Genomic DNA, 26956 nt, shown 5'->3' on the forward strand with positions numbered 1-26956 from the left:
CGGAGAGGTCTTTTTTAGGAGAAATTTTTTAATAATTAGAATTTGATAAATATTTGACGAAAATCTGAAAAATTTAAAAGACCAAAATTGCTCGGTTGAAACGTATGGGAGTATTTTGAGTCCACCACAATAATAAGGGACCATTTTTGTCATTTTGTCACTTTATTATTACATTAAATCAAACCTTAAGAAATAACCAACAAAAGATAGTAGGAAATTTGTCAAGCTAAAGGTACAACTCCATCAAGCTACTAGTAGACCATTAAAAAAGAAAAATAGTTCCAATATTTCAATACAAAGGGTTTTAGGTTTGACAGAGCTACCATGGAAGAACATCTAGTGGAAGATGAAGGTGGACAAAATCCTAGGATACGAGGTAGACATATCAAGAAAAGAGCCTTAAAAAACAAAGCCTTAACTGTTTCTTTTGATGAAAAAGACCTCAAGTAAGTAACTACTCTTCTACAAACTTCTTCTTCATTTTTTTTTTTTTTTTGCTATGCTTGTTGGGTTCTTGATTTCTGTATGTGTTTTTTTTTTTTTTTTTTTGTCTATATTTGTTTATTTTGAATTTGATGATTTGGGGTTTTAGGGATTTTGTAACTGGTTTTCATAACACTCTGTTTGGATGGTTTCATAATGTACAATATCGTATTGTATTGTATTGTACTGTACTATATTAATGAATACAATGCTTGAACAAACTGTATTGTTTGTTGTGGTTTAATAACATTTTTATAAGTGTAATTTACTAGGCTAATAGTGTTAAAAACTTAGAAGGTTTATTGCATGTTGGTGTGACTCTGTGGTTTGATATTGTGAAATTATGGAGTAAAAAGTGTTTTTTTTTTTTTTTGCTATGCTTGTTGGGTTCTTGATTTCTGTATGTAACTTTTTTTTTTTTTTTTTTTGGTCTCTATTTTGATTTTTGAATGTTAACTTAGAATTTGACGAATTGGCCTTTTAGGGATTTTGTGACTGGTTTTCATAAAAGAAAGAAGAAGAGGAGAAAAGAAGCGCAAGTGCAATTGGAAGAAGCCTTGCGAAGGAAACGTATTGAGGCTCGTAAAAAGGTTCGATCTTTCTTATGCCCTTTTCTTTCTATTGGCTTTAAGTGCAATTTAGTAGTCTAATAGTGTGAATAGGTTGAAAAACTCCTAAACTATTGCCATTTTGTGGGTTTTATACCTAAACCAGTGTTAACAAAAGTGAAAAGCGCAAAAAAGCTCTAAGGTCAGCTGGGGCTTTAAGCGCAAAGCGCAAATAAAGCGTGGGCTTTAATGGAAAAAAGTGCAATGGTGCAAAAATACTAATATATATATGTTTAGTCCAAGATTGATAATAATAAGCATGAATAACAAATATATGGACAAAGAAATTGTAAAAATATTACGATAAAGTGAAATATCAATCCTTAGTGTCACCTCTCCAAGGGAGGCCCATTGGCAAGGAAAAGTATGTCTTAGAGCCTTGATGATGACAGTGAAGCGCACATAAAGCAAGGCGAAGCGCTCAACATGTTTTGAGCCTCGCTTCAGGGCTTAAGTGCGCCGTTGATAACACTGACCTAAACTACTGAGTGTTCCTATTACCCCTGGACTATAGCTTTCTTTAGATTAAAAATCCCTGGTTAAATATGTGGCAAAATGTTTGGGATAACTTGCTTAGAGGTGTGTGGGAGATGAAAAAAGTCGTAAAAATGTGTCCATTTGCACAATGAGTTCATGGTAGTTCAGGGGTTTTGTGAACGCCCAATACGCCAATAGTTTAGGTATGAAACTCGCAAAATGGTGATAGATTTTTTTTTTGGGGGGGTGGGTTGTTATCCCATTCAACAAAAAAAAAAAAAAAATTCAACATGTGCTGCCACTTGGGAATCTTTGGAGGAGCTTTTGGAGCGTTATGTGGACGTAACATGTCATATTTTTCTGGGAGAATTTTTATATGAGTTCATGGTAATTTAGGGGTACTGTGAATACTTCGTAGTTTAGGTATGGAACTCACAAAACGGTGATAGTTTAGAGGGGTTTTAACCTATTCACTATAGCCTAATAGTGTTAAAAAATATAATAATTGTGGAAAAATGGCTTAGAAGGTAATATCCAGATATTGACCCTCCTACATTTTGATAATTTTGAAAAATGAGAAATTGTAATTTGGGATTTATTACCCTGTCATTTTCTTTATTGCATGTTGGTGTGACTGCGTGGTTGGATATTGCAAGTTATGGAGTAAAAAGAGCATTTATTCCTTGTTTATGGCTTCTAAAGCAAAATGCATGTGGTTTCAGAAAAATAAAATTGGGTTTCAGCTGAACAAGCAAAATTGCAAGTTTAATAATGATTCAGACTCTCCTTCTGGGAAGAGGCAGATTTGAGGAGACTAATCCAAGAAGAGGAAAAGGGAAAAGCAGGCGGCATGTAGGTTTAGTATATAGGTAGTTGTAGGCTTCAACTTTACCAGTTTAAAAAAAAAATAAAAAAAAAAGTACAGTTAGTTGTAGGCTGCAATAACATGGAGTGTTGAATCTTGAAACTCTGATGATGATAAACCTCACTTGGATTACTAGAATTTACTCATGTTTGGTTATTTATATTCTTGATATGGTAAAGCCCATCGCCGAAACCCCTCTAAACAGGACGCCAACAATGGCTTTTCCCACTTTCTTCTTTTGGTGACTTGAATTACCAGTCTCATGGTTACATTTGCTCATATTATGAGAAAGTTCTTGATGTTACAATATTGGTCCTTTATTGATTCTCACTCCCTTACAAGGCATACACACAATGTCTAAAGAATCCAGTTCATCATCTCTAGTTCTTAAGTGGTGGTGAAGTTATGCTGAAGTGAAGAGTGATTTGTCAATAAGCAATCTACTTTAATAAAGGAGTTCTCCTCTCATGCATAAATTGGTCAAAGGAAGGATTTTTTAGGATAATAGACTCAAATATTGCATCGTTTTTCCGCTAAACGCATAATTTCACCACCCTGGCTGTTGAGCTACATGTCCTCTACTGCTTTTTAGAAATAGCATGTAATGTAGACCAGTGTGCAAATCATTTTGAAAATTGACTTACTTTTCTACTTCTTTTTCTTCCGGGCGATTAGCACAATCCAGGTTATGGTTAAATGCCTTCATGGCTTTGAAGTTCCTTGCTGTCTCAGTAGTTGTCTCAAATTTGCTTCTTTCGTAGTGGACCACTACTAGTTGTAATCATTCTTATAGCTGTTACTTTTATGATTGTGGCTAAAGTGCCTTAACACAATTTCGTCTGCCTGGTGTGCGTCAATTGCATCAAATTTGTTTCCAGTTTAGCAGTGCAGTTAGTACAATCGTTCAAATATAGTAACTAATAATAGTGTTTCTTGATGTAATCAAACTTGTCATGGTGTGATATCTATGTTTTTTCGCTTGCTTTTACAGAGAAAGGAGGAAAGAGATTTTGCCATCTTTGGTGGAGCTGCGCCTGATTCAGCTGCTGGAAATGATGAACCTGTTGAGGAGGACCTTGACGATGAAGAAGAAGAAGATGAGCCTACTGCAACAGTCTCAGGTACCCTCTAGTGACATTAGTGCAAACTTAGGGTGTGTTTGGTCCATTTTGGTTGGTCAAAATATTTTGAAAAAACATTTTCTCTAGGAAAACAAGTTTGTTAAAAATGAAGAAAATGACTTCCCTAGTGGGATTAGAGAAAACAAGTTCCATAAGTGGCCTTTGAAGCTCATTGTCTCCTTTCCACCCCCAAACGGGCCCCCAAACCCCCTACCTCTTAACCATCCCACCCCCTGCCACCCCCAAAACTCCCGCTCCCCACCCCATCTCACCCCTGTAGTGTTTTCCTAGATACATATAATTGCTCTTGGGACAATACTTTTTTGCTTACGTTACGTATCAAACAATAGAAAATAAGTAAGTAACAATTTCCATGGAAAACATTTTCCTTCATTACCAAACACACCCTTATTTGGTGCTGAAATTATCCAGAGTTCTCAGTGAGAACGGTCTGATCAACAACAACAACAACAACAACATGCCCAGTATAATCCCACCAGGTGGGGTCTGGGGTGAGAACGGTCTGATACTCCTTGGAAAATCTGAGAATTCCGATGTGGGATTTCATTTGATAGTTATCAGCATACATGGAAATACATTATTGTCTTGTGCAAGAGAGGTATAGAATAGAATTTTTTTTGGGAATATATCCGTAGAGTTCAAATGCAGTATTACAGATTTACAGTTAACAGAGCTAGGGGAAGGTTTAAAAACTTAGGCACCCTTGACTGGGACATCACATAATAGAATACATTTACTTAGCTGCTTCACTTCCCTCTTCGCAGAAAATGAGAAATCCGTATTATAACCACTGATGCATACGCCATCAGTATATGATGTTTTATCTGCATTATAGCCAAGTGACTGATACAGTCAAACTTCTCTATAACGACATCGTTTGTCCGGATGTTTTTGGCTGTTATAGCGTAATGCTGTTATAGAGAACGTATAATATAACATAACATGAAAAATTGGTTAAAAAGAAAACTTATAGTGAAATGTTGTATAGAGGATGGATGTTATAGAGAGGTATACCTGTAGTATCTGAGGCGTCTAAGCTTCTGGAACTTCCATGAATTAGTTTTGCTCCAACATGCTCGGATCTTTCTTTCTTCTTTTATAGTAATAACTATTAAATCTGGTGGTTGAAACACACTATTAGTTACTGCTATGTGAGACTTGAAATGAAAATGCTATTAAGTAGGACTTTGTCCTTGCCGTACAAGATAAAGTCAACTTGGTACTATGATAGTTAGGATTTGTGTAACATGATCCACAACTAGGAACTTCACCTGTGGATTAATTTTTGTTCTTTGTTAAAAAGGGACTACAACATATGACAACGGCGATGTGCAAGTCATCGTGACAACAAGTGAGATCTCTCGTGAAGAAGAAGAAGAATCCCCAGCTCAAGTGCCACCACCATCAGCAGTAGCTCAACATGCCGGAGAAACTAAAAACAGCAAACGGAACATTCCGGTAAGCAAGAAGAAACCATTCAAGAAAGCTGCGAAAAAGAGATCTCGGCCCAAGCCACAGAGTAAGAGAGATAAGAGGAAAGGTAAAAAGAAGAACAAAAAGCAGTTTTAGCATTTTTATTTCTTCAACTTTGGCCCCTTCCCTTTCAAATGAAAAAAAGAGAGAAAAATGTCTCAACATCTAAAACAGATGCTGCCTCATCTGTGGCGCATTTTTATTTATTGCAAATGCTGTTAGCATATAGTATTTTAGTATCTTGCTTATGTGATGACTAATGTTTGTTCACATATTAATCTGGGCATTTTTCTAAATGAATTATTTGTCTAAGATTTTTGCATTTGAATTATTCATGCTTCTTGCATGATACGTTTGCACTTCTTTTCCTTTTTTTTTTTTAATTTTTTTGAGCCAGTGCCGAATGTTGTTGGTTTTGTACGTTCGGGAATTGTTAATATGTATCGAAGGGCAAAAATTAAGCAACACTCGATAAATATTGGATATTTAATTGGAGTAGTAAATAATTGCATCAAGTTTGTCATACTAGTACTTCTTATGCAGTTTACAAAAAATTTCTACCAAAAGATTGTCAAATACAATGGGAAACGTGTGAAAGAATCGAATTACTTGGGAAGACAAACTATTGTAAAATGACATTAGCTATCATATGAATAACATTGGAAAGTATCAAGGCATATTGAAATGGAGATGTATGGAAATCATGCAGCTATCAGGTTACCAAGAGACGTTGGGCTGCTTGAGTAAAATTTATGAATAGGAACGAAGCTATAGGGGCCAAGGTGGGAGTAGCCTTTGTGGAAGTTAAGATAAGGGAAGCGAGGCTGAGGAGGTGGTATGGGCATGTGAAGAGGAGGTCCGTAAATGTACCAGTGAGGAGGTGTGAGAGGTTGGCTATGGTTGGTGTTAGGCGAGATAGAGGTAGGCGGAGGTACTTAAAAGGTGATTGACGGGACGTAGACACAAATACGACCCTAGATAGCAAGATTTGGAGGTAGAGGATTAGGGTAGAAAGGTTAAGTCATTGATGGAAGACTTTGTATGCTTTATATGTAAGTGGGCAAGTCCCATTTTCTCCTTATTTAGTAATATCATCTAGTATTTGCATTGTATCTTATTCTCCTTTTATTACTATCTGTTACTTCTTCTGCTATCTTACTTTTTGCTGCCGTTATTTTCCTTTCTATCTTGCTTTGATTATACTTCTTTTGAGTCGAGGGTTTATTGGGAACAACCTCTCTACCCCATAAAGATTGAGATAATGTCTGTGTACATCCTACCCTCTCTAGACCCCACGTTGTGGGATTACACTCGATATGGTGTTGAGTAAAATTTAACTCGAATCTTCGGTGTAACTCTTGGTTAAGCTTAGGACTGAAATTGCCCCATTTTGGATAAAAAGGAGGACTATTAGTGCTTCATGTGAAAGAATAAGGATTACTTTGAATCTAAAGCCAGAGAGAAGGGACAATTTTGATCTTTCTCGTCCCTTTTGATCTTTCTCTTGAAGTAAATGATATCTTATTTTTCTAAGGCGACAAATTTTCTAATATTTGGAACCAATATACTAGCCTCAGTTGTTGCCAAGTACTAAAATTAGTCCTCTTAGTTTTCAACTCAATGTTGTTCTTTTGAGATTGTTTTCATTTTAATGCACTCAGCTACAAGCCATTGGCTAATGTAACAAATAAATAATACATCTAACAATTCTCAGTTCTCATGTGTGTCATTATTGCAGAATTTGAAAGTTACTTTACGTGCTTTCAAGCTCTCGCTAACTGTATGTGATGAACAAAATTTTTTCACCCTTAATTAGAAGTTTGGTTGAAGTGCTAGGAATGAAAAAAATCTCGACGGAGAGCCTTTCCCCTTTGTATGTGATGAGGGTTCAAAGAAAAATTAAACAAAAGAAGACATTAAATGTAATGAGTATTTTGTGAGTTACATAACCAACACTGTGAGGTAATCTCTTTAGTTGATAAGTGGACACTTGCTTGTTTTAAGCATAAACAAAAAAAGGCAATGTTAAATTAATATTTTTCCTTCCCTAATTAAAATGCTTAGCTAGAAACATAAAAAGTAATAAAAAATTGAAAATGTATCTAAAAAATTTGCAAATTCTATAATGGTAAGCAAACTTTTCATTAGGTAGAATTTTAATTGCAATGTTTTAGAACCTTTGCTTTCACTATTTTTTTATCGAAATTTTAAAATAGATTATTTCTCTAAAATTTTAATTATTTGATCAAATATTCGATTGCCAAATATTAACAATCATCGTAGACAATAAAATCTATCTATATGTTTTATAAACTAGTGTTGGTCCGTTATCATGCAAATGTCCTTATCTATAACTTTATTTGATTAAAAATCATATATACATTTAACATTTATAAAAAATAATGAAAAAAGCAACTGGAAATTAATTTAACAATAGAAATTCACACATACAGTACTACATGGGTGGTTATTAACAAAAAGAAAAAAAGAAGATAGAAGATCAATAAATCTAAGAAAAAAAGAAGATAGAAGATCAATAAATCTAAGACCAAATTTTGAGAAATTAACAATAATTATTTTGAAAAGTTTTTTCACCAGTATATAATAGATATTGATGATTAAATATTATAAAATAAGAAAATAATATAGAAAGATCAATATCGTAGAAACCATTCTCTAATAGTCCTTTTGGGAGATATTTTAATTTTAATTTTTTTTTTGTGTGTCTTGCTAAGAAATATAATTAACGGAAAATGTGGACTTTAAACACATTGCATTTTTTGTTTTATGCTTTAAAACAAGTAAATGTCCACTTCTCAACTAAAGAGATAAACTCACATAAGTAATATTGGTTTTGTGATTCACAAAATAAAATTTCTTAAATGTAATGACTACTTCTGGTCGAAGTTAAAATGAAAAGGAGTATTTTGCTTTCGGAAATATAGTATTGAATAAATTAGAAAATGTAAATTTCACCATTTCAAAAATATAAAAATCCGATTTAGAGCTTCTTACGAAGAGACTTTGCTTAAATTAATAGAAGTAAACAAGTACATATCTATGCCAACTAATAACTAGTTCAACAAGACAAGTTTTGAAGTCGATGTTAAAAATTATATTTGCCCTAAACCAACAATATCATGATAATGAGATTTTTTACATAACTTTTATCACTTAATTATTTTAACATGCTTTTATGTTAATTTATCATATATTTTTTATAATCAAATAGTTCTTGATGGCTAGTGGCGCATGTGTAGAAACCCTGCGTGCAGGGGCGGATTTAAAAGACACCGAGGTGTTACGAACACCCCGCAAAAAACAAATGTATATATATGGTAAATTTTTTGTATTTATGTACATATATTTATTTTTGAACACCTTGAATAAAAGTAAAAGGTTAGTTCAAGTGGTTCAGGGTGTTCAAAATTATCTCTAATGTCCTAGGTTCGATTCTTATCGTCTGGATCCGCCACTGCCTGCGTGAATAATAGGTTCACCTCTTTATACTTCTTTATTTAAAAAAGTCTTAAATATCAAGTTTTTGTTTCAATAAGATTAGTGTACGATTAGAAAGTCCGTGAATACTACAGTCAGTCCCTCTATCCTCCACTTAAATATAAAAGGGATCGTTTGATAGCTAATTAAGAGACAAGTTATTCATGTATTAAATTTTACATAAGTAATATCACGTTTAGTAGCTGGTTAGAAGGTAAGTTATTCATGTATAAAATTAATACAGCTTTAGATCTACAATTTAGAAACTCGCATAACTAATTCATATATAAGTTACGATATCTATATATTATTTTATGCAGGACAGAAAATGAAATAATTAAAACCCTGCACAACTAATCCCTGCATAAAATAATTCTAAAATTCCCTCCTAATTAATTCTATATTATTAATACCCGCATAACTCTAACTAGTTACTAAACGGGCACCTAACATTATTTTATACTTCATCCCAATAATAGTGTTTTTTCAATAGATCCACTATGCAAGCCAAAGCTAGGCAGCTATGAAAAATTAAAAACAGTAATCTATTTTTAGCAGTTAGTGTAGAATCTGCAGATACCCATAAATCCCACTTATCTTCCTCGAAATTTCCGCGAAACCCCCTCAACAATTTCTCTTTCTTTCAATTTTCCCGCTTTCCTCTTTTCTCTTTCATCTTTCATTTCCTTTTTAATCTCCTTTTTGGCCCTTAGAATCTGATACTCCAATTTTAACTGCAAACAGTTAAAAAAAAAAAACAAATCAGATCTAAAAGAGACCCAATTAAGGAAAATGGATAGGAAACGTGCACTTGATGCTAGCAGTAGTGAAGAAAATCAACCTGATAGAAAAAGACCTGCTCTTGCCAGGTAATTAAAAAATCATCAAGAACTACTTTCTCTGTTTTAATTTACGTGACATAATTTCGTATTTCGAGAGTCAAACAATTTAGTGTTGACCATGAATTTAACTTTAACTTTACACGTGGCATATTAAATATCACATGATTAAATGATATTTTGGTACATACTAGGTAGTTTAGTTTAAGACCACAACATTCAAAAGTCTTATTTATTTCTTAAACTTTTCGTGCCAAGTAAAAACCAGACAAAGCAAATTGAAATGGATGGAGTAATATTTTGGGTGTTATATTCTGTCTATAGACTGTGTTAGATGGTTTTTTTGTTGCACAACACAACTACGTAGATTATGTACCTGGGGACATGGGTTTTAGTGCTTTTACCTGTCTATGATTTGAGGGGGATAATAGTCAAAATACCCCCCAACGTTTGACCAAAATCTGCAACGCGCACACCGAACCTTTGCGGTCCTATTACCCCCACAAATTTTTTCGGTAGCAAAATGACCCTTTTTTGCCGATGTGGCGAGAGCGTGAATACGCATGCCAGGGCGCGTGACGACCTTTAAAAATGCATCGACTTGTTTTGGGCCTTGACCTACGCACATATGATGCCAAGTAGATAAAATTTGAACTCCCTCCATTTTTAGCTACTTCATCTTCATCTTCCTTTATTTAATATCCATCCCCATTTTTTGTTGTCAAAATAATATCCATTATAAACGAAAATCTCCAGCGAAGAAAATCCACATATGATTCCGAACAACTTGTTAAAGAACAACTTTCCACCATAAACGAAAATGCGAAGAAAAAAAAAATGAAAAATATCGAAGAAAGAAAAAGGAAAAATGCGGAAAAAAATAAGGATGAAAAATTTAATCTTGTTAAAGAAAATCGATTGGAAGTTTCTTGTTTGGAGTTGCTACTTGTTTGCTTGGTTGGAGTTATTTCATTTTTGCGCGGATGCCGCTCTTCGTTTTAGGTGGTCTTTAAAGTACGCCCTCGAGGCAAAGTGTTTTGCCCCCTCGTAACTTTTTAGTTAAACATAACTAAAATACGCCGGAGATACAAAATTTAAAAATATTTCAATAAAAAAAAACAAACTTTTTGGTAGTTTTTGTAGTTTTCCGATTAACCTTCTTGGTGGGTGATGGCCTTGGATTTGCACGGTACTCACACTTAAACTTCCTTTGCACGTGTGTGCATTTCGGTTCTTATTTAGTTGATTAAAACTCGACTCGTTGCCTTTGCGTGTATTTCGATTTTGTTCTCATCTTTGTTTAGCTTATTAGCAAATTAGTGCTTACAAAATATTATAGAAAATTTTATCAATACGCAATTTTGCGGCTAAGGAGATAATTGACATCCGCCAACAAGGGTGGCATCATCATTGCGACAAAACAATTGTTATTTCTTCATCTTTAATTAGAGATTTGATTAGTTCTAACAAAAAGATTGAAAACAATTCGACATGAAGCCTTTTACCCTTTACTAGGTCTACCTGGCGAATGCGGTTTAATGGAGCTAATTACGCCAAGGCAAGTACGCCCCCTCGGGCGATTTTAGTTAAACATAACTAAAAGTACATTTTATGTAAGTATACAAAATTTAAAATATTTCAATAAAAAAAACAAACTTTTTGGTAGTTTTGTAGTTTTCCGATTAACCTTGCGGTGGGTGATAGCCTTGATTTACTGCCCAAGATCTCACACTTAAACTCACCGCACGTCGTAAGCATTTCGATTCTTATTTAGGCGATTAAAACTCAACTCACCGTACCGTACGTGTATTTCGGTTTTGTTCTCATCTTTGTTTAGCTTATTAGCAAATTAGTGCTTACAAAAATATTATAGAAAATTTACCTATCAATCTTTGTAATTTTATGACTAAGGAGATAATTGACATCCTCAACAAGGGTGGCATCATCATTGCGACAAAACAATTGTTATTTCTTCATCTTTAATTAGATTTGATTAGTTCTAACAAAAAGATTGAAAACAATTCGATACTTAAGCCTTTTTACCCCTTTACTAGGTCTACCTAGCGCGAATGCCGGTTTAATGGAGCTAGTCGCCCTCAAGTAAATCTGCCCACTCCGTGACTTTTTAGTTAAACATAACTAAAAGTCTCCAGGGGGGCATACAAAATTTAAAAATATTTCAATAAAAAAAAACAAACTTTTTGGTAGTTTTTGTAGTTTCCGCTTAACCTTACTGGTGGGTGATGGCCTGGATTTGCACGCGCACTCACACTTAAACTCACTGCACATGTACGTGCATTTCGCCTATTTAGCCGATTAAAACTCAACTCATTGACTGCATGTGTATTTCAGTTTTGTTCTCATCTTTGTTTAGCTTATTAGCAAATTAGTGCTTACAAAATATTATAGAAAATTTACCTATCAATACTGCAATTTTGCAGCTAAGGAGACAATTGACATCCCTTGAACAAGGGTGGCATCATCATTGCGACAAAACAATTGTTATTTCTTCATCTTTAATTAGAGATTTGATTAGTTCTAACAAAAAGATTGAAAACAATTCGACATGAAGCCTTTTACCCCTTTACTAGGTCTACCTAGCGCGAATGCGTTTAATGGAGCTGAGTCTGCCTCATAGTTTCAAAGTCTGCCCCTCCGGCGGACTTTTAGTTAAACATAACTAAAAGTCTGCCGGAGGGATACAAAAATTTAAAATATTTCAATCAAAAAAACAAACTTTTTGGTAGTTTTTTGTAGTTTTCCGATTAACCTTACTGGTAGGTGATGGCCTTGGATTTGCCCGGTACTCACGCTTAAACTCACCTTTGCACATATGTGCATTTCAGTTCTTATTTAGCTGATTAAAACTCAACTCATTGCACTGCATGTGTATTTCAGTTTCGTTCTCATCTTTGTTTAGCTTATTAGCAAATTAGTGCTTACAAAATATTATAGAAAATTTACCTATCAATACTTTTAGTCCCATAAAACATAACTAAAAGTATGCCCCATAAGCGTAAGTTTTCCTTAAGGTATAACTAAAAGTTTGCCTTATAAGGAAAAATTTAATGGGCAAACATTTATCTGGACCGGCATAACTGTGAAGGAATTATCAAAGTTATGCCGACCCGATACTTATACTTATGCCCAAGGCATAAGTATCTTGTCCGGCATAACTTTGGTAATTTCTTCACAAGTGTATGCCGTTGGGGGCATAGCGAAATTTAACTCTGCCTTGCGAATTTTTTTTAAATTTTTGACTGCGTGTGGGTTCGAACCTGGAACCTATGAGTTTTAGCCGAAGGGCAAAATTTAAAGATTTCAAATATGAGGGAAAATTTAAAGACCACCCCAACGAAGGGCAATTCTCGCAATTGCCCGAGTTATTTAAGCACTAATTCTTTGAGTTGATTTGGGGAGAAAATTAAACTCCATTGCTAAGAATTTGGAGAAAGCTATGAAGAACACCAAATGGGTTTCTCTAAATTCTTGATTGTTTAATCAAATTAATGGATGAACTTTGTTCTATTTGGTGTTAGGGCTTCCTTTCACATTTGGGTTTGTTTGGATTAGATTTGAGCAAGTTGGTGTGATTTTTTTTTCAACTCCTAGTGAAGATGATGATGATGATGATAATGTTGATGAAGATGAAGGAGAATTGGGTATGGGTTTTCAGATCCTTAATAAAAATGGAGTATGGAAAATTGAGAGTTTTTTTTTTTTTTGAAGAAGAAGAGTAGATGGATGGAGGAAGGGGAAATTAATAAAAAATGGGGGCAAAATTAAACACGTGGCACGTGGGCCAGGCGCGTGGACAACCGCCATTTAATATTTGGGGTTGGCAGATTGGATCACCACATCGCAAAAAAAGTGGCCATTTTACACGAAAAAATTTGTCCAGGGGGGTAATAGGACCCCCGCAAATGTTCGGTGTGTAGTTGGCATTTTGGTCAAACGTTGGGGGGTATTTTGACTATTATCTCATGATTTGAGCTAATTTTGCCAATGAAGTAACAGTGAGGATATGGAATGATTGCTTGCCACAGCAATGAAAGTGATGTAGTAGGTTGGTTCCCATGGGTTAGTCAAAGTTTGAGGACTTTCTTGGAGGCCTATTCTATGTGATGGTCAATCAACTGTTTTACGTTTACTGTCACCATCTAGAATACTATTATTTCATTTTACAAATTCTGTTGTACAAGAACAAGGGTGATATCCAAAGTTGTAACAACTATAGGAGTATCAAGTTGCTAAGCCACACTATGAAAGTTTGGGACTTATGCTGGGACGATCAACTACAAAATCCATTCATCTTGTAAGGAGTTTGGTGGAGAAACATATGGAGAGGAAGCGGGACTTACAAGTTACATATGGTGTTCTTTGACCTAGAAAAGACAATATGATAAAAGTTCCAACGCAGGTTCTATGGAGATGTTTAGAGGCTAGAGGTGTACCTATGGCGTACGCTAGGACGATTAAAGACGTGTACGATGTAGCCAAGTCCCGGGTAAGGACATTAGTTGGACACTTGGACTCCTTCCCAATCGTGATGCGGTTGCACCAGAGATCAGCTTTTTGCCTGTTTTTATTTACCTTGGTGATGGATGAATTGACACGTTATATCCAAGGTGAGGTCCCATGGTGCATGATATTGCAGATGACATAGTATTGATTGACTAGCTCGCGGCAGAGTTAACGCTAAGCTGGAGGTTTGGAGACAAACCTTGGAGTCTAAAGGGTTCAGGTTGAGCAGGATCAAAACAGAATACTTGGAGTGCAAGTTCAGGAACGTAAGGCATGAGGCTAGCGTGGAAGTGAGGCTGGATTCACAAGCCATCAGAGAGGAAGTTTCAAGTATATTGGGTCTATAATTCAAGGAAATGGTGAAATCGACAATGATGTCACACATCATATTGGTGCGGGGTGGATGAAATGGAGGCTCGCATCCCGAGTCTTGTGCGATAAGAATGTGCCACCAAAACTCAAAAAGGTAAGTTTTACAAGGTGGTGGGTAGACCAACTATGTTGCATGGGGTGGCGTGTTGGCCAGTCCAGAATTCCCATGTCAGAAGATGAAAGTTTCGGAAATGAGGATGCTGAGATGGGTGTACAAACATATTAGAAGAGATAGGATTAGGAATGAAGATATCTCGGACAAGTGGGAGCGGCCACCATGATCGACAAGATGAGGGAAGCTAGCCTGAGATGGTATGAGCATGTGAAAAGGAGAGGCACACATGCCCCGCTGAGGAGGTGTGAGAGGTTGACAGTGGTGGGTTAATGGAGAGGTAGAGGGAGGACGTGGAAGGTTTGGGGAGAGGAAATTAGACAGGACATGACGCATCTTTAGCTTACTGAGGACATGCCCTTAGATAGAGGGATATGAAGGTCGCGGATTAGGATAGACAGTTAGTTGGTAGTTGAGTGTTGTCTTGCCTTCTTGTGGGATAGGCTTAGTGGTAGTGCAGAACACCGTATCTACTTCTTCTTTCATACCAGTAGCATTAGTATTATTCTCATATTTTATTGTTCTTTGATTTCTATTTGTTGTTTCTTGTACTCTGGTTACTGTCTTATTTAGCTGTTGTTACCGTTCCCTTTCTTTTAGATTGCTACGTAATGCTTTACTTATTATTTGGCATGGCTTCTTCACTTTTCTATTTTCTTTTTTCAAAACTACTTTGAAATGCTTTTGTGAGCTGAGGGTCTATCGGAAACAGCCTTTCTACCTCACAAGTTAGGGGTAAGGTCTGCTTACAAACTATCCTCCCCGAACCCCACTTGTGGGATTACGTTGGGTATGTTGTTGTTGTACAAATTTGTACTTCCGTTCATAGTTTTTTCTTCTAGGTTGTGTTTGGTACGAAGGAAGGTGTATTCCTAGAAAGTGTTATCTTGGAAAACAAGTTGGTTTCTTACTTATTTTCATGTTTTGGTAAGTAAACAAAAAAAATATTATCTCAAGAACATTTGTATGTAATCTAGCAAAGCACTATATGGGGTGGGATGGGGAGTGGGGTTTCGGGGGTTGCGGGGTTAGGGTAGTCAAGGGTTGGGGGTTGGGGCATTGGGTGGGTGGGGAGGAGACAATGAATTTGGAATATCACTTATGGAACTTGTTTTCCTTACTTCCATTAGGGAAGTTATTTTCCTCAATTTAAGCTTGTTTTCCCCTAGAAAATGTTTTTCAAAATATTTGGACCTCCCAAACATTCGAGAATTGGAACACACTTTTTGAAGAATATTTTCCTCCATATCAAACACTCCCTTAATGCAAAACAATAGATTCATAGGTATTGGATGTCATATTTTGTGCTTCAATCTAACATGAAACTGTGTGAAGTGGATTGTCTTATTTTTCTCCGAGAAGCTGAAATTCAATACCTATTGTAGCTGACGTCATCTTTCTGTGTATCATTCATGGGAACTATTGCATCATTTATTGAAAATTACATGGTTAGTGCAGTGTTATTGTCGAAGCGCTCAAGGTGGACAGTCTGCAGAAACTCTGCTCATCACTGGAGCCAGTTCTTCGGAGAGTTGTAAGACTATTAGGCCTTTATAACTTCTCCTAACATTCACTGGATTATAACTATAAAACTATAGCTGTTGTAATCTCTCTCTCTCGCTCCACCTTCCCCTGTGAGAGTGCGGTGTGCACAGTTTCAATGCTTCCTTGAAATGCCATTTAATCAAGTGTTTCTTTCTTATCTGACAGTTTTAGATCTGTCAACTTTTCTGTTAAACACAGCTGGTAATTTAAGTTGGTATGTGATATAATTTGTTGATCTCAATTTCAAGGTTTTGTTGTGAATTCTATTTGGGAATATCTAGTTACTGTGTACTGATGCATGGCGTTGAAATATTTGTATCACGGAAGTTCTATTCACCAGTCCGTGAGCTCCTGTATTGGTTAGAAATAATGCTGAAGTGTGCTTTCGTTTCCTGCTTAATCTTTCATTTTTGTTGCACTTTCACAAATAGTCTTCTGCCTTTGGTGGTTCTTGATTCTTATTTCTGGATATTCCTTTGTTCTCACCAGGTTAGTGAAGAAGTGGAGCGTGCTTTGGCAAAACTTGGTCCTACTAAACTTAATGCAAGGTATGTCAAATTCTAGGTGTTCACAATTTATCCTATTGAGGATCATTTGATTTACTTTTGAACCTATTATTGTTCACAATTCTAGGAGGTTTGCCTTGTTTTTGACTGACGTTCTAAAATTTAGGTCAGGCTGGTACCGTTAGTTATAGCAGTCATATATTCAGTAGTGCTCTGGTGATCAATTTGTTGATTAGAGTCCAAGTTGTAGACTTGTCATGCATGATAATGCCGCAGTGGCAGCAATATCAAAGTTAGTTTGGCAAGGTATTAGAGAGTTAAAAGAATATCTCTAAGTGGTTTGGTTAAGTCCTTATATTTTTAAAGATCTTATAAAAAAGAAAAGTCTTTATATTTTTATAGAGCTCCACAAATGGATAAACATTAACTAAATGGAAACAGGCCCAGGCTTCAATCAGATTGGAATCCACTATTTTCTTTCGCTTAATATTTGTTGCTTAATATGAAGTGCTCACATTTAAATACTTTCCACGGTATTTTATATGTGAACCTTTTCAAAGATAAATTAGCCTTTGCTTCGCTGGTTTTATTGGAATTTGTCGTAGTTCCAAACTTCTATGTGTAATTAATATAACTTCTTGCGATAAGTTTCTTCTGCCAAATTGTAAGGTGGATAGTCCTCCCATTGGATGCTGACCGTTCAATGGAATTAATGTTTCAAGAACTAGCAGGACTAGCATTTGGATGTTACTAAAAATAGAAATAGTTTTTCTTTCTCACAAGTGTATTGGATAGAAAGGTTAGCTTGAAATACTGCCTGGGTTATATTTGGATGAGAGCCTTGAGGTTGTTGGCCACTTAGTTCTTGAGTTTTTTTCCATTTTTGACCCGTCGGCCCAAATAAGTTACGGCGGTAGCCAAAATTGGAGTAATTCATCAAATTGGTTAAATCTAAAATAATAACATACTCTCTATTTAATACGATCCCATTATACATATCGATATACATATAGATTCACCGACTACATTTCAGCCATCCAGCGATCCTGATCTATTTGAAAATTGCTAGAATTGATATATCCATATATCATGTTTCATTACGGCGGTAGCCAAAGTTTACATATAAAATATACACTGGTCATGTATACAAAACCTATACATTTGCTGGCCATTTTTTTTTTTTTTTTTGAGCAGTCCAAAAATGTAATTATCTCTTAACAACTCTTTGCCACTCAGGCAATTCATCAAAAGTTAGAGTACCGCCTCTGCTTGCTTGAGTTCCCGTGTAATTTGCTTTAAATGACTTCCCCCTTTATCGTGATACTGAACAGCTAAAAAATGATGCAGGGTTTCTCCAAAAAGAATTGAAGGGCCAGATGGGAGAAATTTGCAGCTTCAATTCAGGTCTAAATTGTCACTACCTCTCTTTACCGGAGGGAAAGTAGAAGGAGAGAAGGGTTCCGCAATCCATATTGTCTTGCTGGATGGAAATACGGGCCATGTTGTAACATCAGGTCCAGAATCCTCTGTTAAACTAGATGTTGTTGTGCTTGGAGGAGATTTCAATAATGAGGATGATGATGGTTGGACTGAAGAAGACTTCGAGTCTCACATTGTGAAGGAGCGTGATGGGAAAAGGCCGCTTCTTACAGGAGACTTGCAAGTGATATTGAAGGAAGGTGTAGGTAGTCTTGGTGAATTTTCATTTACTGACAACTCTAGCTGGATTAGAAGCAGAAAGTTCAGGCTAGGCTTAAAAGTTGTGTCAGGTTGTCGAGAGGGAATTCACATTCGTGAGGCAAAAACAGAAGCCTTCAGTGTGAAGGATCATCGAGGAGAATGTAAGTCTATATTATGTCAATTATGTGCCATTTTATTGAGAAATTGACATAAATAGCCACCCGCCAAAATAATAGCCAGCAAATGTATATTTGTTTTTTGTATATGAATGTATAATATATATATAAGATATACATTACATAATAGTATATTACATAATGGTGTATATTTTTGGGATTTTTTCATATCTGGCCCGTTGCCGATATTATTTACAGGAGCTAGCCAAAATATATGAAACCTATGTACTGATTATGTATGCTTATGTATATTATATGTATATATTTTGTATACAATATGCATTTTATATGTATATTTATACTTAATATACAAAACCTATACATTTGCTGACTTATTCTTTTGAGCGGTCCAAAAATGTATATTTGGCTAGCGAATGTAATTATTTTTGGTGACCAGCCAAATGTGTAACTTTCCCATTTTATATGCAAGTTACAATTATCTTATCTGTTGTAATTCTGTGACTGTCTTATTCATCAGTGTACAAGAAACATTATCCACCTGCATTAAATGATGATGTTTGGAGATTGGAAAAGATAGGGAAAGATGGATCCTTCCACAAGAGGCTAAATAAAGCTGGCATATTTACAGTGGAAGACTTTCTACGACTCATCGTGAGAGACTCTCAGAGGCTCAGAAATGTAATAATATCAAACCTGTAATATCGGAAATTAATTTAACGATTGTCTTTATATCTTAACATTTTCTTGTCATTTTCTCAGATCTTGGGAAGTGGAATGTCAAATAAAATGTGGGATGCTCTTGTGGAGCATGCTAAGACCTGTGTTCTTAGTGGGAAGCTTTATGTCTATTATCCTGATGATATGAAGAGTGTGGGGGTTGTTTTTAGCAATATCTATGAGTTGTGTGGTTTAATCTCTGGTGGACAGTATCATTCAGTTGATTCTCTTTCAGACGATCAAAAGGTTTGTATTATTGAATTCTTTTTCCTCTTTTACGTAATTATTTTTTATTCTTTTTTCTCTTTTTGAATAAGTCATGGACCCATTGAACAATTTGTAAAAGAAACAAAAGAAAAAATATTATGCACCTCGAATTGCTTGCTGTAGCAGTGAAGAATTCAACTTTTCACTCGAAAAACAACAACAATAATAACATACCCAGTATAGTCCTACAAGTGGGGTCTGGGGAGGGTGGGCTGTACGCAGAGTCGCAGACCTTACCTTTGCGGGGTGGAGAGGTTGTTTCTGATAGACCCTCAGCTCAAGAAAATCATTTTTCAGGGCATGGTTTGAAAGAAATGCAAGAGTAAAAAACTATGATGAAAATATTGAAGAAAGAAAAGTAACCAAAGTAAAAAAAACCAACAGTAGTAATAAAATTGAATAATAAGATAATGCTAGCATAATAATGATAATACCGGTAAGGGCACATATAGGCTCCAGACTAGAACCTTGCTCTACCACTGGAAGAGAGAAGATGATCGATTACCTACTAACCGTCTATCCTAATCCTCGGTCTCCATGCTCTCCTATCTAGGGTCATGTCCTCGGTGAGCTGAAGAAATCTTTTCAAGTACTTCCAAGAAAACATTTAATGTGTCATATTGGATACTGAAGTCCAGGAAATGGGCTCTATCAAGCATGTCCCTAAATGGGTTAAATCGAGGTTTTTGTTATTCACAGCCCAAATCTTTCGACTCAACCATGTTTGACCCTTAATTCTTTGAGACCGAATAATTTTCTAAAGTCATTTTTAGCCCATCTAAATCCGACCCAGCTCGTCCAGTTCCCATGCCTATTTTTAATGCAGTTTGTACGAATCTTTTACTAAAGCTGCTTTAGCCTATCTAAATCTGACCCATCTTGCCCAATCGCCACTCTATTTTGATGCAGTTCGCACCTTTCTTTTGTCTGTGTCATATTCTAGGACTTCGAAGTAGTGCTTATTACTTATTACTCCCTCCAGTCCAAAATAATTCATGTTTTAGGCTTGGGCACATGGATTAAGGAATTCACTTACTCCTAAAAGTTAAAAGGGGCTTTGACTAAAATACCTTAATTATGATTTTCTTTTCTTTTTAGGGTAGACATAATTATCGTGGGTATTAGGAATGTGTCATGGGAATTGGGAATTAAAATACCTTCTTAGGTTTGTGAAATGTAAAAATTTTTTGGACCAACTTTTAAAGGCTAAAACATCAATTATTTTGGACTGGAGGGAGTAGTATATAACATGTTAGTATCATTTGCATAAGCTTGACTTTGGATTGTTTTACTTTCCCTATATGAGGAAGATCTTAAGCAAACATCAAAATGTTCTTGCAGGAATATGTGGACAACTTAGTCAAGAAAGCATATGACAACTGGATGCATGTTGTTGAATATGATGGCCAATCTCTTTTAAGCATTAGTCAGAATAAAAGCTCAGATGCTCCTCAGTATGATCTTACAACTGGCTCTCAGAACCATTCTAGTTCTTTTGATCATCAACTCAATCTACCAAGCGTTCCCGCTTCAACTTCATCAGAGCAGCCTCCTATAAATCCAGGATTGAACATGGGATTGGGAGGTATAAATATGCATCAGATGCAAAATATTAGCTGACTGCTTAAGTTATGTTCATCTTGAATTGTGTTAAATTTTGCCCATTGGTTTGCTTTTACTGCTGTTTTGGCTTCTTAGTGAGCTCCTTTGGTCACTTGAAAGATAATTCATTGCCAGAAATAGGGGTGTCAAATGGGTGGGTTGGGCTGAACTTGGGCTGTTCAAAATGGGCTGAGTTGATAAATGGGCGGGTTATCGGTCCTCCCAAAAGTTACTTGGGCTGAAATGGGCTAAAAAGCGGGTCATAACCCAACCCGCCCAATTCTACTAAGTTTTAGCATCTTTGTTTATTTTGTTATAATTTTTAGTACTAATAAAGCTATCTTTTCTTTATTATGGCTATATATAACATATCAAATAAAAAAAAATGTCTTTTTGAAATCTTTTTTGACAAGATTTCTCATGGGTCAACTTTGGCTGCATATCAACTCATTTTTTTATGGGTTGAAATGGGCTGAGCTAATGAATGGGTGGGTTTGACAGTTGTTTTCATGGGCTAGTTTTGCCACCCCTAGCCAGAAATATGAATCTAAATGATAAGAATCTGCACACATCCAGTAACATAAGCCTGAACTCTCAGTGTACATTATGCATCGGATATTATCTGGCATGCCGTTGTTTCCTAAGTAAAACCATCAAGACTCAGTGTTTTTAAGCTTCTTGAGCTTTCTCTTCATTTAATTAATTATGCCTTCATATCCAATAAGTTACGGTCATAGATCTTCGTATTAAGACATCAAGATTTGACATATAGCTTTAACTACTCAAGAGTTGGAAAAACAAATTAATTTTCTCTCATCTGATTATCCATAGAGCATTGTAGCCTTAGCTGGTCAATAAAGAGGAGTGATTCTTGTGACTTTTGGCTTTTCATTGTCCTCTATTATACACGCATGCAAAGTTTTCTTTTTCCAGTTTCAGAAAAAATACACGTTTTCAAGTTTACTTGTAAAAAGTTGTCCATCTTGGCTCTGGGCTGTATTTCTTTAGAAAGAAATCTATTGTAGGTTTCTCACATATCACAAGTGATATTCCTGTGTCTAAGCAAGTTATTCATTATTTCAGCATATTATTCCCTCCAATAACTCAAATCTCTTTGAAAAAAATATAGCTAGTTCCATATCTCAACGGAGTTGGACTATGATAGAGTGCTGAATCAGTGTGAAAATTAAGCATGATTGTTCCTAACCAACTCATGAGCAGCTCTTTCTTTTCCTCTACTGCTGCTAAAATAATGTCCAAGTCGAATTTACTTCCTAGTCACCATACCTAGTCATGCTGTCTCATAAAATGGAATAGTATCTTATGCTATATATTTTACTGACATATTTGACAAAAACTCATTCTAGTTTTAAGTACTTGAATGCGTTATAACTCTCACCTAACAATTGGCTGATCTATTAGGTATGAAACTATGAATAACTGCTCGGTTGAGCTAACTCATTAGATATGCTATAACTAGAGGGTGTCAAATGGGCGGGTTGGGCTAGATTTGGGCGGATCAAAATGGGCTGAGCTAAGAATTGGGCGGATCATTACTTGGGCTAATGGGTTAGGCTGAAATGGGTTAAAATGCAGGTCATAACCCAACCCGCCCAATTCTTTCTAAGTTTTAATTTCTTTGTTTGTTCTTTTATAATTTTGAAGTACCTAACGAAACTATTTTTTTTCTTTATTATGGCTATATATAACATATCAAATAAATAAAAATTGAAAATATTTTGACAAGATATCTCATATGTAGCCCAATTCCTGTATGGGTTGAAATGGGCTAATAAATAGGCACGTCAATGATCAACCCGAACTTGGGCGGGTTGGGCGGGTCATGTTTTCATGGCTAATTTTGCTACCCCTAATAATGAGCATGTTTCTGTTTTGCCAGGGTATAACGGTAGTCTTATGGGTACATATACCACAGAGTCTCAGAACACGAATCTAAGTGTCAATGAACAGTTAAGTGGTGCTTCATTTCCTCAAAACCACTTCGTAGGCACGTCGCAACAAGCTCAGCCACCTGGAAGTGAGAGTATATTGGCCCTTCACCCATCACAGTCTTCATTTTCTAGCTTTTTTGCTGCTAGCACTCCTAATACATCCTATCAAGGAGCTGATGAGTTCTTCACCACTGAGGAAGAAATACGCACAAGAAGTCATGAAATGCTAGAGAACGACGACATGCAACATCTTCTCCATATTTTCAACATGGGTGGCCAGCATCATCATGCTTCTTCTAGTACCTCAGAAGATAATAATTACCCATATGCATCATCTTACATGCCCAGCATGTCTTCTTCAAGCTTTGGTATTAATGAGGACCGGACTCGTTCAGGAAAGGCTGTTGTTGGGTGGCTCAAACTTAAAGCAGCATTGAGATGGGGCATTTTCATCAGGAAGAAAGCCGCAGAGAAAAGAGCTCAAATTATTGAATTGGATGACTCCTAGATTTGATCTTTACACTTCTCAGTTCTCATGGCATCCACTTGGAGGCTGAATACACTTCGAATTTGATTGCTTGTGACGTATGTGTGCAATGGGATGTTTGGGCTTCCTCTCATGAGTCATGGGCACTATCACTCGCTATTTGAGTTTGTCGTTCAGCCATGAATACGCATCTGGTGTGGTGCTAGTTTAGGCTCAATCCAACATCTGGAAGTGGTCTGCGATTGTACTTACCTTCGAGGGAACAATCATTAGTTAGTGCTAATGATTTTCTCAGCATATGATCTGTATTTCTTGGTTCTGACGGATTCCCGTGATTAGACCCGTGTTGAAAAGTACATGAGCTACTTCTTGGAGACATGCAAGTAACTTCATTTCTCTTAAACTCAAGATGTTTGTTAGCTGCTAGTTTACTTTCTTATTGATGTTGACTAGTGTAATTCCTATAGTTTTGTTGCAAAACCTGTTTCAATCAGAGAATGTTTGCTTTGTAAAACAGTTGTATAGGGAACTGATAAAAATATGATATTTGGGTGCTTTAAGCATTTGTTGTACATGTGTAGCTCCAATATATTTGGCATCTGTATCAGAGATTTTTAGCTTCATCCTCATCCAGGATACAAATCAAAGCATGCTTTCTTGCAGCAAAAAAAGATGTCATAACTAGCTAGTCTTTCTAGTTTCTAGCGCTTGTGCTAATTTACCCTACGGGTTAGAAATTCCTAAGCTAGTTTCCCAATATTCTTACTAACCTTTAGGGGCAAAACTGAATGATAACTAAGATAAATAATATTGAGAAAAGAAGAAAAAATACTTAGATAATTCACTTTAAGTACTGATTATGAGATAAATAATGAGACAAAAAAGCGGGGAACTCCCAGGAAAGGGGTTAAAAAAAAAAGCATCTTACCTTTTATAAGAGTTATTATACTGGACGACTCATTTTCCAGTCAATCACTTTTTATATTTCCTTCTTGGTCTGCCACTTGAACAAAGTCACACTTTTATTTCCTTTAGCTCCAATTTAGTTGTATTATTATTACTCTTGAGATGACATAACGAATAAAGAAAAGTTTTTCCTTAAAATATGTTTGAATGAATAAGTCTCCTAAAAATATATTTTATAAATCAGGAAGACCAAAGAGATCTCATTGCTATTTAAAGTCTCAAACCCACATGTTACTAGCCATATCCATATTCCTACTATTTTAGGCAACTATGGAGAAAGCATTCACCTTTCCTCTTAATACTTTTGTTGCTTCACTATGTTATGGCTAGTTCAGCCATGATCCAAACCAAGATTTCTACTGATCAACTAGCTCTTCTTTCTCTTAAATCTGAAATCATTTCGGATCCCTTTCACTTCTTTGATGAAAGCTGGTCTCCTGCTATTTCTGTTTGTCATTGGGTAGGAGTCACTTGTGGCCAGAGGCGAATTTAGGATTTCTGGAGCATGGGTTCACCACTAAAAAAAGAAGAAAAAAAATGTATTAAGCGGGAATTGATCCCTAGTCCCCTAGGTAAATAACTCAATTTCCAACCAAGTGCACCATTTGGTCTTTTGTAGTATGTGTTCCAGTAGATAGTATTATAGTAATTTTAGAAAATATCTACATAAAATACTTAGTTTTACGGCGAGATCATGTGTTCACGTGCTCCAAAAATAGGACCTAAAATCGCCCCTACTTGTGGCTCTTGCCACCAGAGAGTGAAGTCCTTGAATCTTACCAACATGGTTCTTACAGGCCGATCCCACCTGATTTTGGAAACCTCACATTTCTCGTTTCTCATCACTTGAAAAGCAACAATTTCTATGGCAATTTGCCTCAAGAAATGGCACACTTTCATCGGCTTAAGTTGCTTGATTTAAGTTTCAACAATTTCAGAGGGGAGATTCCTTCTTGGTTTGGGATTTTTCATCAACTTCAAGTTCTAAATCTTAGAAACAATATTTCACCGGTTCACTCCCCTCTTCATATTTTAACATTTCAAAGCTTGAAACTTTGGATTTGACATTCAATTCCTTAACGGGTGAAATCCCGATAGAGCTTGGAACAGTTGAAAATCTAAGATTTTTAAGCTTAGGTGGAAACAATCTCATAGGTTCTATCCCTCAGTCTATCTCGAACGCCTCAGTGTTGGAGACTCTAATTCTTTCATACAATTTCCTTCAAGGAAATATTCTAGAAGGGATTGGCAATCTTCACAACATGAACGTTTTGCTCATAGAAGTCAATCAGCTTACAAGTTCTATACCATTGGCAGTTTTTAACATTTCTAGAATTGAAGCAATTGGATTTACAAGCAATTACTTATCAGGAACTCTTCCTAATCATTTTTGCAATGGTTTCCCAATACTCAAAAGGCTTTATCTATCCACAAACAAACTTCATGGTCATACGCCTACGAGCTTGGCAAATTGTTCAAAACTTCAAATATTGTCTCTATCAGGAAACAAGTTTGATGGACCAATACATCGTGAAATTGGAAGATTGAGTAACTTGCAGAAATTATTTCTCGGATCTAACCATTTCATAGGTATGACCCTGCATTATCTTATGAAGGTACAAGCATGCATTATCTTATGAATGCCAATACATTAATGTATTTAATTAACTCCACAAAAGTTTTAGTACACATGAATTGCAGGGGTAATTCCTCAGGAAGTCGGAAATCTTGTTAATTTGGTGGATTTAGGCATGGAGAGAAACCAGATTACCAGCTCTGTCCCAATCTCCATGTTTAATATCTCCTCCCTGCAATATTTGTTACTGGCGAATAACAATCTCAAGGGATCCTTACCACGGGAAATTGGCAACTTAACCAAGATGCAAGTTTTATATCTTAACGAAAATAGGTTTAATGGTACATATTCCAAGTGATAGCAAAAAATACAACTTATACTAGATTGAACCAGCTAGTTAAACTCACTAGTATTCCTTCTTTCTTCATGTGTTGACAGGTGAAATGCCCAAAGATATAAGCAATCTCGTGGAGTTGGAGGAACTTGGTCTTGAATTTAATAGTTTTAGTGGCTCACTTAAAATGGAGACCTTCAATATATCAGGGCTGAGAATGATTTCATTGTTACACAATAATCTATCAGGAATCATCCCACCAAACATATGTTCTGTCTTACCCAACATAGAACATCTTTATCTGGATAAATTGACCAATCTTTTTGGTACTATTCCTCATTTAATCTCCATTTGTTCAAAACTTACTGCTCTAGACCTTTCATCAAATAAACTCAGTGGCTTGATTCCCAATTCTTTGGGATATTTGATTCGTCTGCAATTCCTAAACTTGGGGGAAATAATTTAACAAGTGACTCATCGCTTAGCTTCTTGACTTCCTTAGCAAATTGTATAGACTTGACATTTCTTTCTATACGTGTGAACCCTCTAGATGGCATGGTTCCAGCCTCCACAGGGAATCTTTCCATGTCTTTTACAAAGTTGTACGCCGTTTCTTGCAAAATCAAAGGTCAAATTCCAAATGAAGTTGGGAACTTGAGCAGATTAATAGGTCTTTATCTCAATGATAACGACTTGATTGGATCGATTCCCACATCAACTTTTAACTCGAGAGGCCTTCAACGCTTCTACTTGAGTAATAACAAACTTACAGGATCTATCGGAGATAATATATG

The 26956-nt window shown here is 35.9% G+C and overlaps 3 protein-coding genes across 4 annotated transcripts; all 3 read left to right on the plus strand.

Moving 5' to 3' along the window:
* The first annotated feature begins 220 nt into the window (after positions 1 to 220).
* On the plus strand, positions 221 to 5360 carry LOC132044542 (ribosomal RNA-processing protein 17). Its single transcript, XM_059435044.1, has 4 exons — positions 221 to 446; positions 968 to 1073; positions 3425 to 3554; positions 4879 to 5360. The coding sequence occupies exons 1-4, from the start codon at positions 325 to 327 to the stop codon at positions 5142 to 5144; spliced, it is 624 nt and encodes a 207-aa protein (XP_059291027.1). The 5' UTR covers positions 221 to 324; the 3' UTR covers positions 5145 to 5360.
* Positions 5361 to 9042: 3682 nt separating this feature from the next.
* On the plus strand, positions 9043 to 23860 carry LOC132044543 (calmodulin-binding protein 60 B-like). 2 transcript variants are annotated; one of them, XM_059435045.1, is made up of 8 exons: positions 9043 to 9415; positions 15852 to 15927; positions 16428 to 16486; positions 17792 to 18285; positions 18779 to 18939; positions 19021 to 19224; positions 20587 to 20830; positions 22748 to 23860. In XM_059435045.1, the coding sequence occupies exons 1-8, from the start codon at positions 9339 to 9341 to the stop codon at positions 23305 to 23307; spliced, it is 1875 nt and encodes a 624-aa protein (XP_059291028.1). In that variant the 5' UTR covers positions 9043 to 9338; the 3' UTR covers positions 23308 to 23860. The 2 variants fall into 2 exon arrangements, with proteins under 2 accessions (XP_059291028.1, XP_059291029.1); XM_059435046.1 differs by lacking the exon at positions 9043 to 9415 and adding an exon at positions 13663 to 14375.
* Positions 23861 to 25514: 1654 nt separating this feature from the next.
* On the plus strand, positions 25515 to 26628 carry LOC132044536 (LRR receptor-like serine/threonine-protein kinase RGI5). Its single transcript, XM_059435039.1, has 3 exons — positions 25515 to 25842; positions 25954 to 26169; positions 26267 to 26628. Exons 1-3 carry the CDS (start codon positions 25515 to 25517, stop codon positions 26626 to 26628), a joined length of 906 nt encoding a protein of 301 aa, XP_059291022.1.
* The last annotated feature ends 328 nt before the right edge of the window (positions 26629 to 26956 follow it).

This window comes from Lycium ferocissimum, unplaced genomic scaffold (genome assembly GCF_029784015.1).
Source record: "Lycium ferocissimum isolate CSIRO_LF1 unplaced genomic scaffold, AGI_CSIRO_Lferr_CH_V1 ctg473, whole genome shotgun sequence".
Taxonomy (NCBI): Eukaryota; Viridiplantae; Streptophyta; class Magnoliopsida; order Solanales; family Solanaceae; genus Lycium; species Lycium ferocissimum.

Coding starts and splice junctions, on each gene's coding strand:
- LOC132044536 (XM_059435039.1), top strand. CDS start 25,515: ATGAACGTTTTGCTCATAGAAGTCAATCAGCTTACAAGTTCTATACCA. Junction 25,843..25,953: donor CGGATCTAACCATTTCATAG/GTATGACCCTGC, acceptor CATGAATTGCAG/GGGTAATTCCTCAGGAAGTC. Junction 26,170..26,266: donor TAACGAAAATAGGTTTAATG/GTACATATTCCA, acceptor ATGTGTTGACAG/GTGAAATGCCCAAAGATATA.
- LOC132044542 (XM_059435044.1), top strand. CDS start 325: ATGGAAGAACATCTAGTGGAAGATGAAGGTGGACAAAATCCTAGGATA. Junction 1,074..3,424: donor GTATTGAGGCTCGTAAAAAG/GTTCGATCTTTC, acceptor TTGCTTTTACAG/AGAAAGGAGGAAAGAGATTT. Junction 3,555..4,878: donor GCCTACTGCAACAGTCTCAG/GTACCCTCTAGT, acceptor TTTGTTAAAAAG/GGACTACAACATATGACAAC.
- LOC132044543 (XM_059435045.1), top strand. CDS start 9,339: ATGGATAGGAAACGTGCACTTGATGCTAGCAGTAGTGAAGAAAATCAA. Junction 9,416..15,851: donor AAAAGACCTGCTCTTGCCAG/GTAATTAAAAAA, acceptor TGGTTAGTGCAG/TGTTATTGTCGAAGCGCTCA. Junction 19,225..20,586: donor CTCTTTCAGACGATCAAAAG/GTTTGTATTATT, acceptor ATGTTCTTGCAG/GAATATGTGGACAACTTAGT.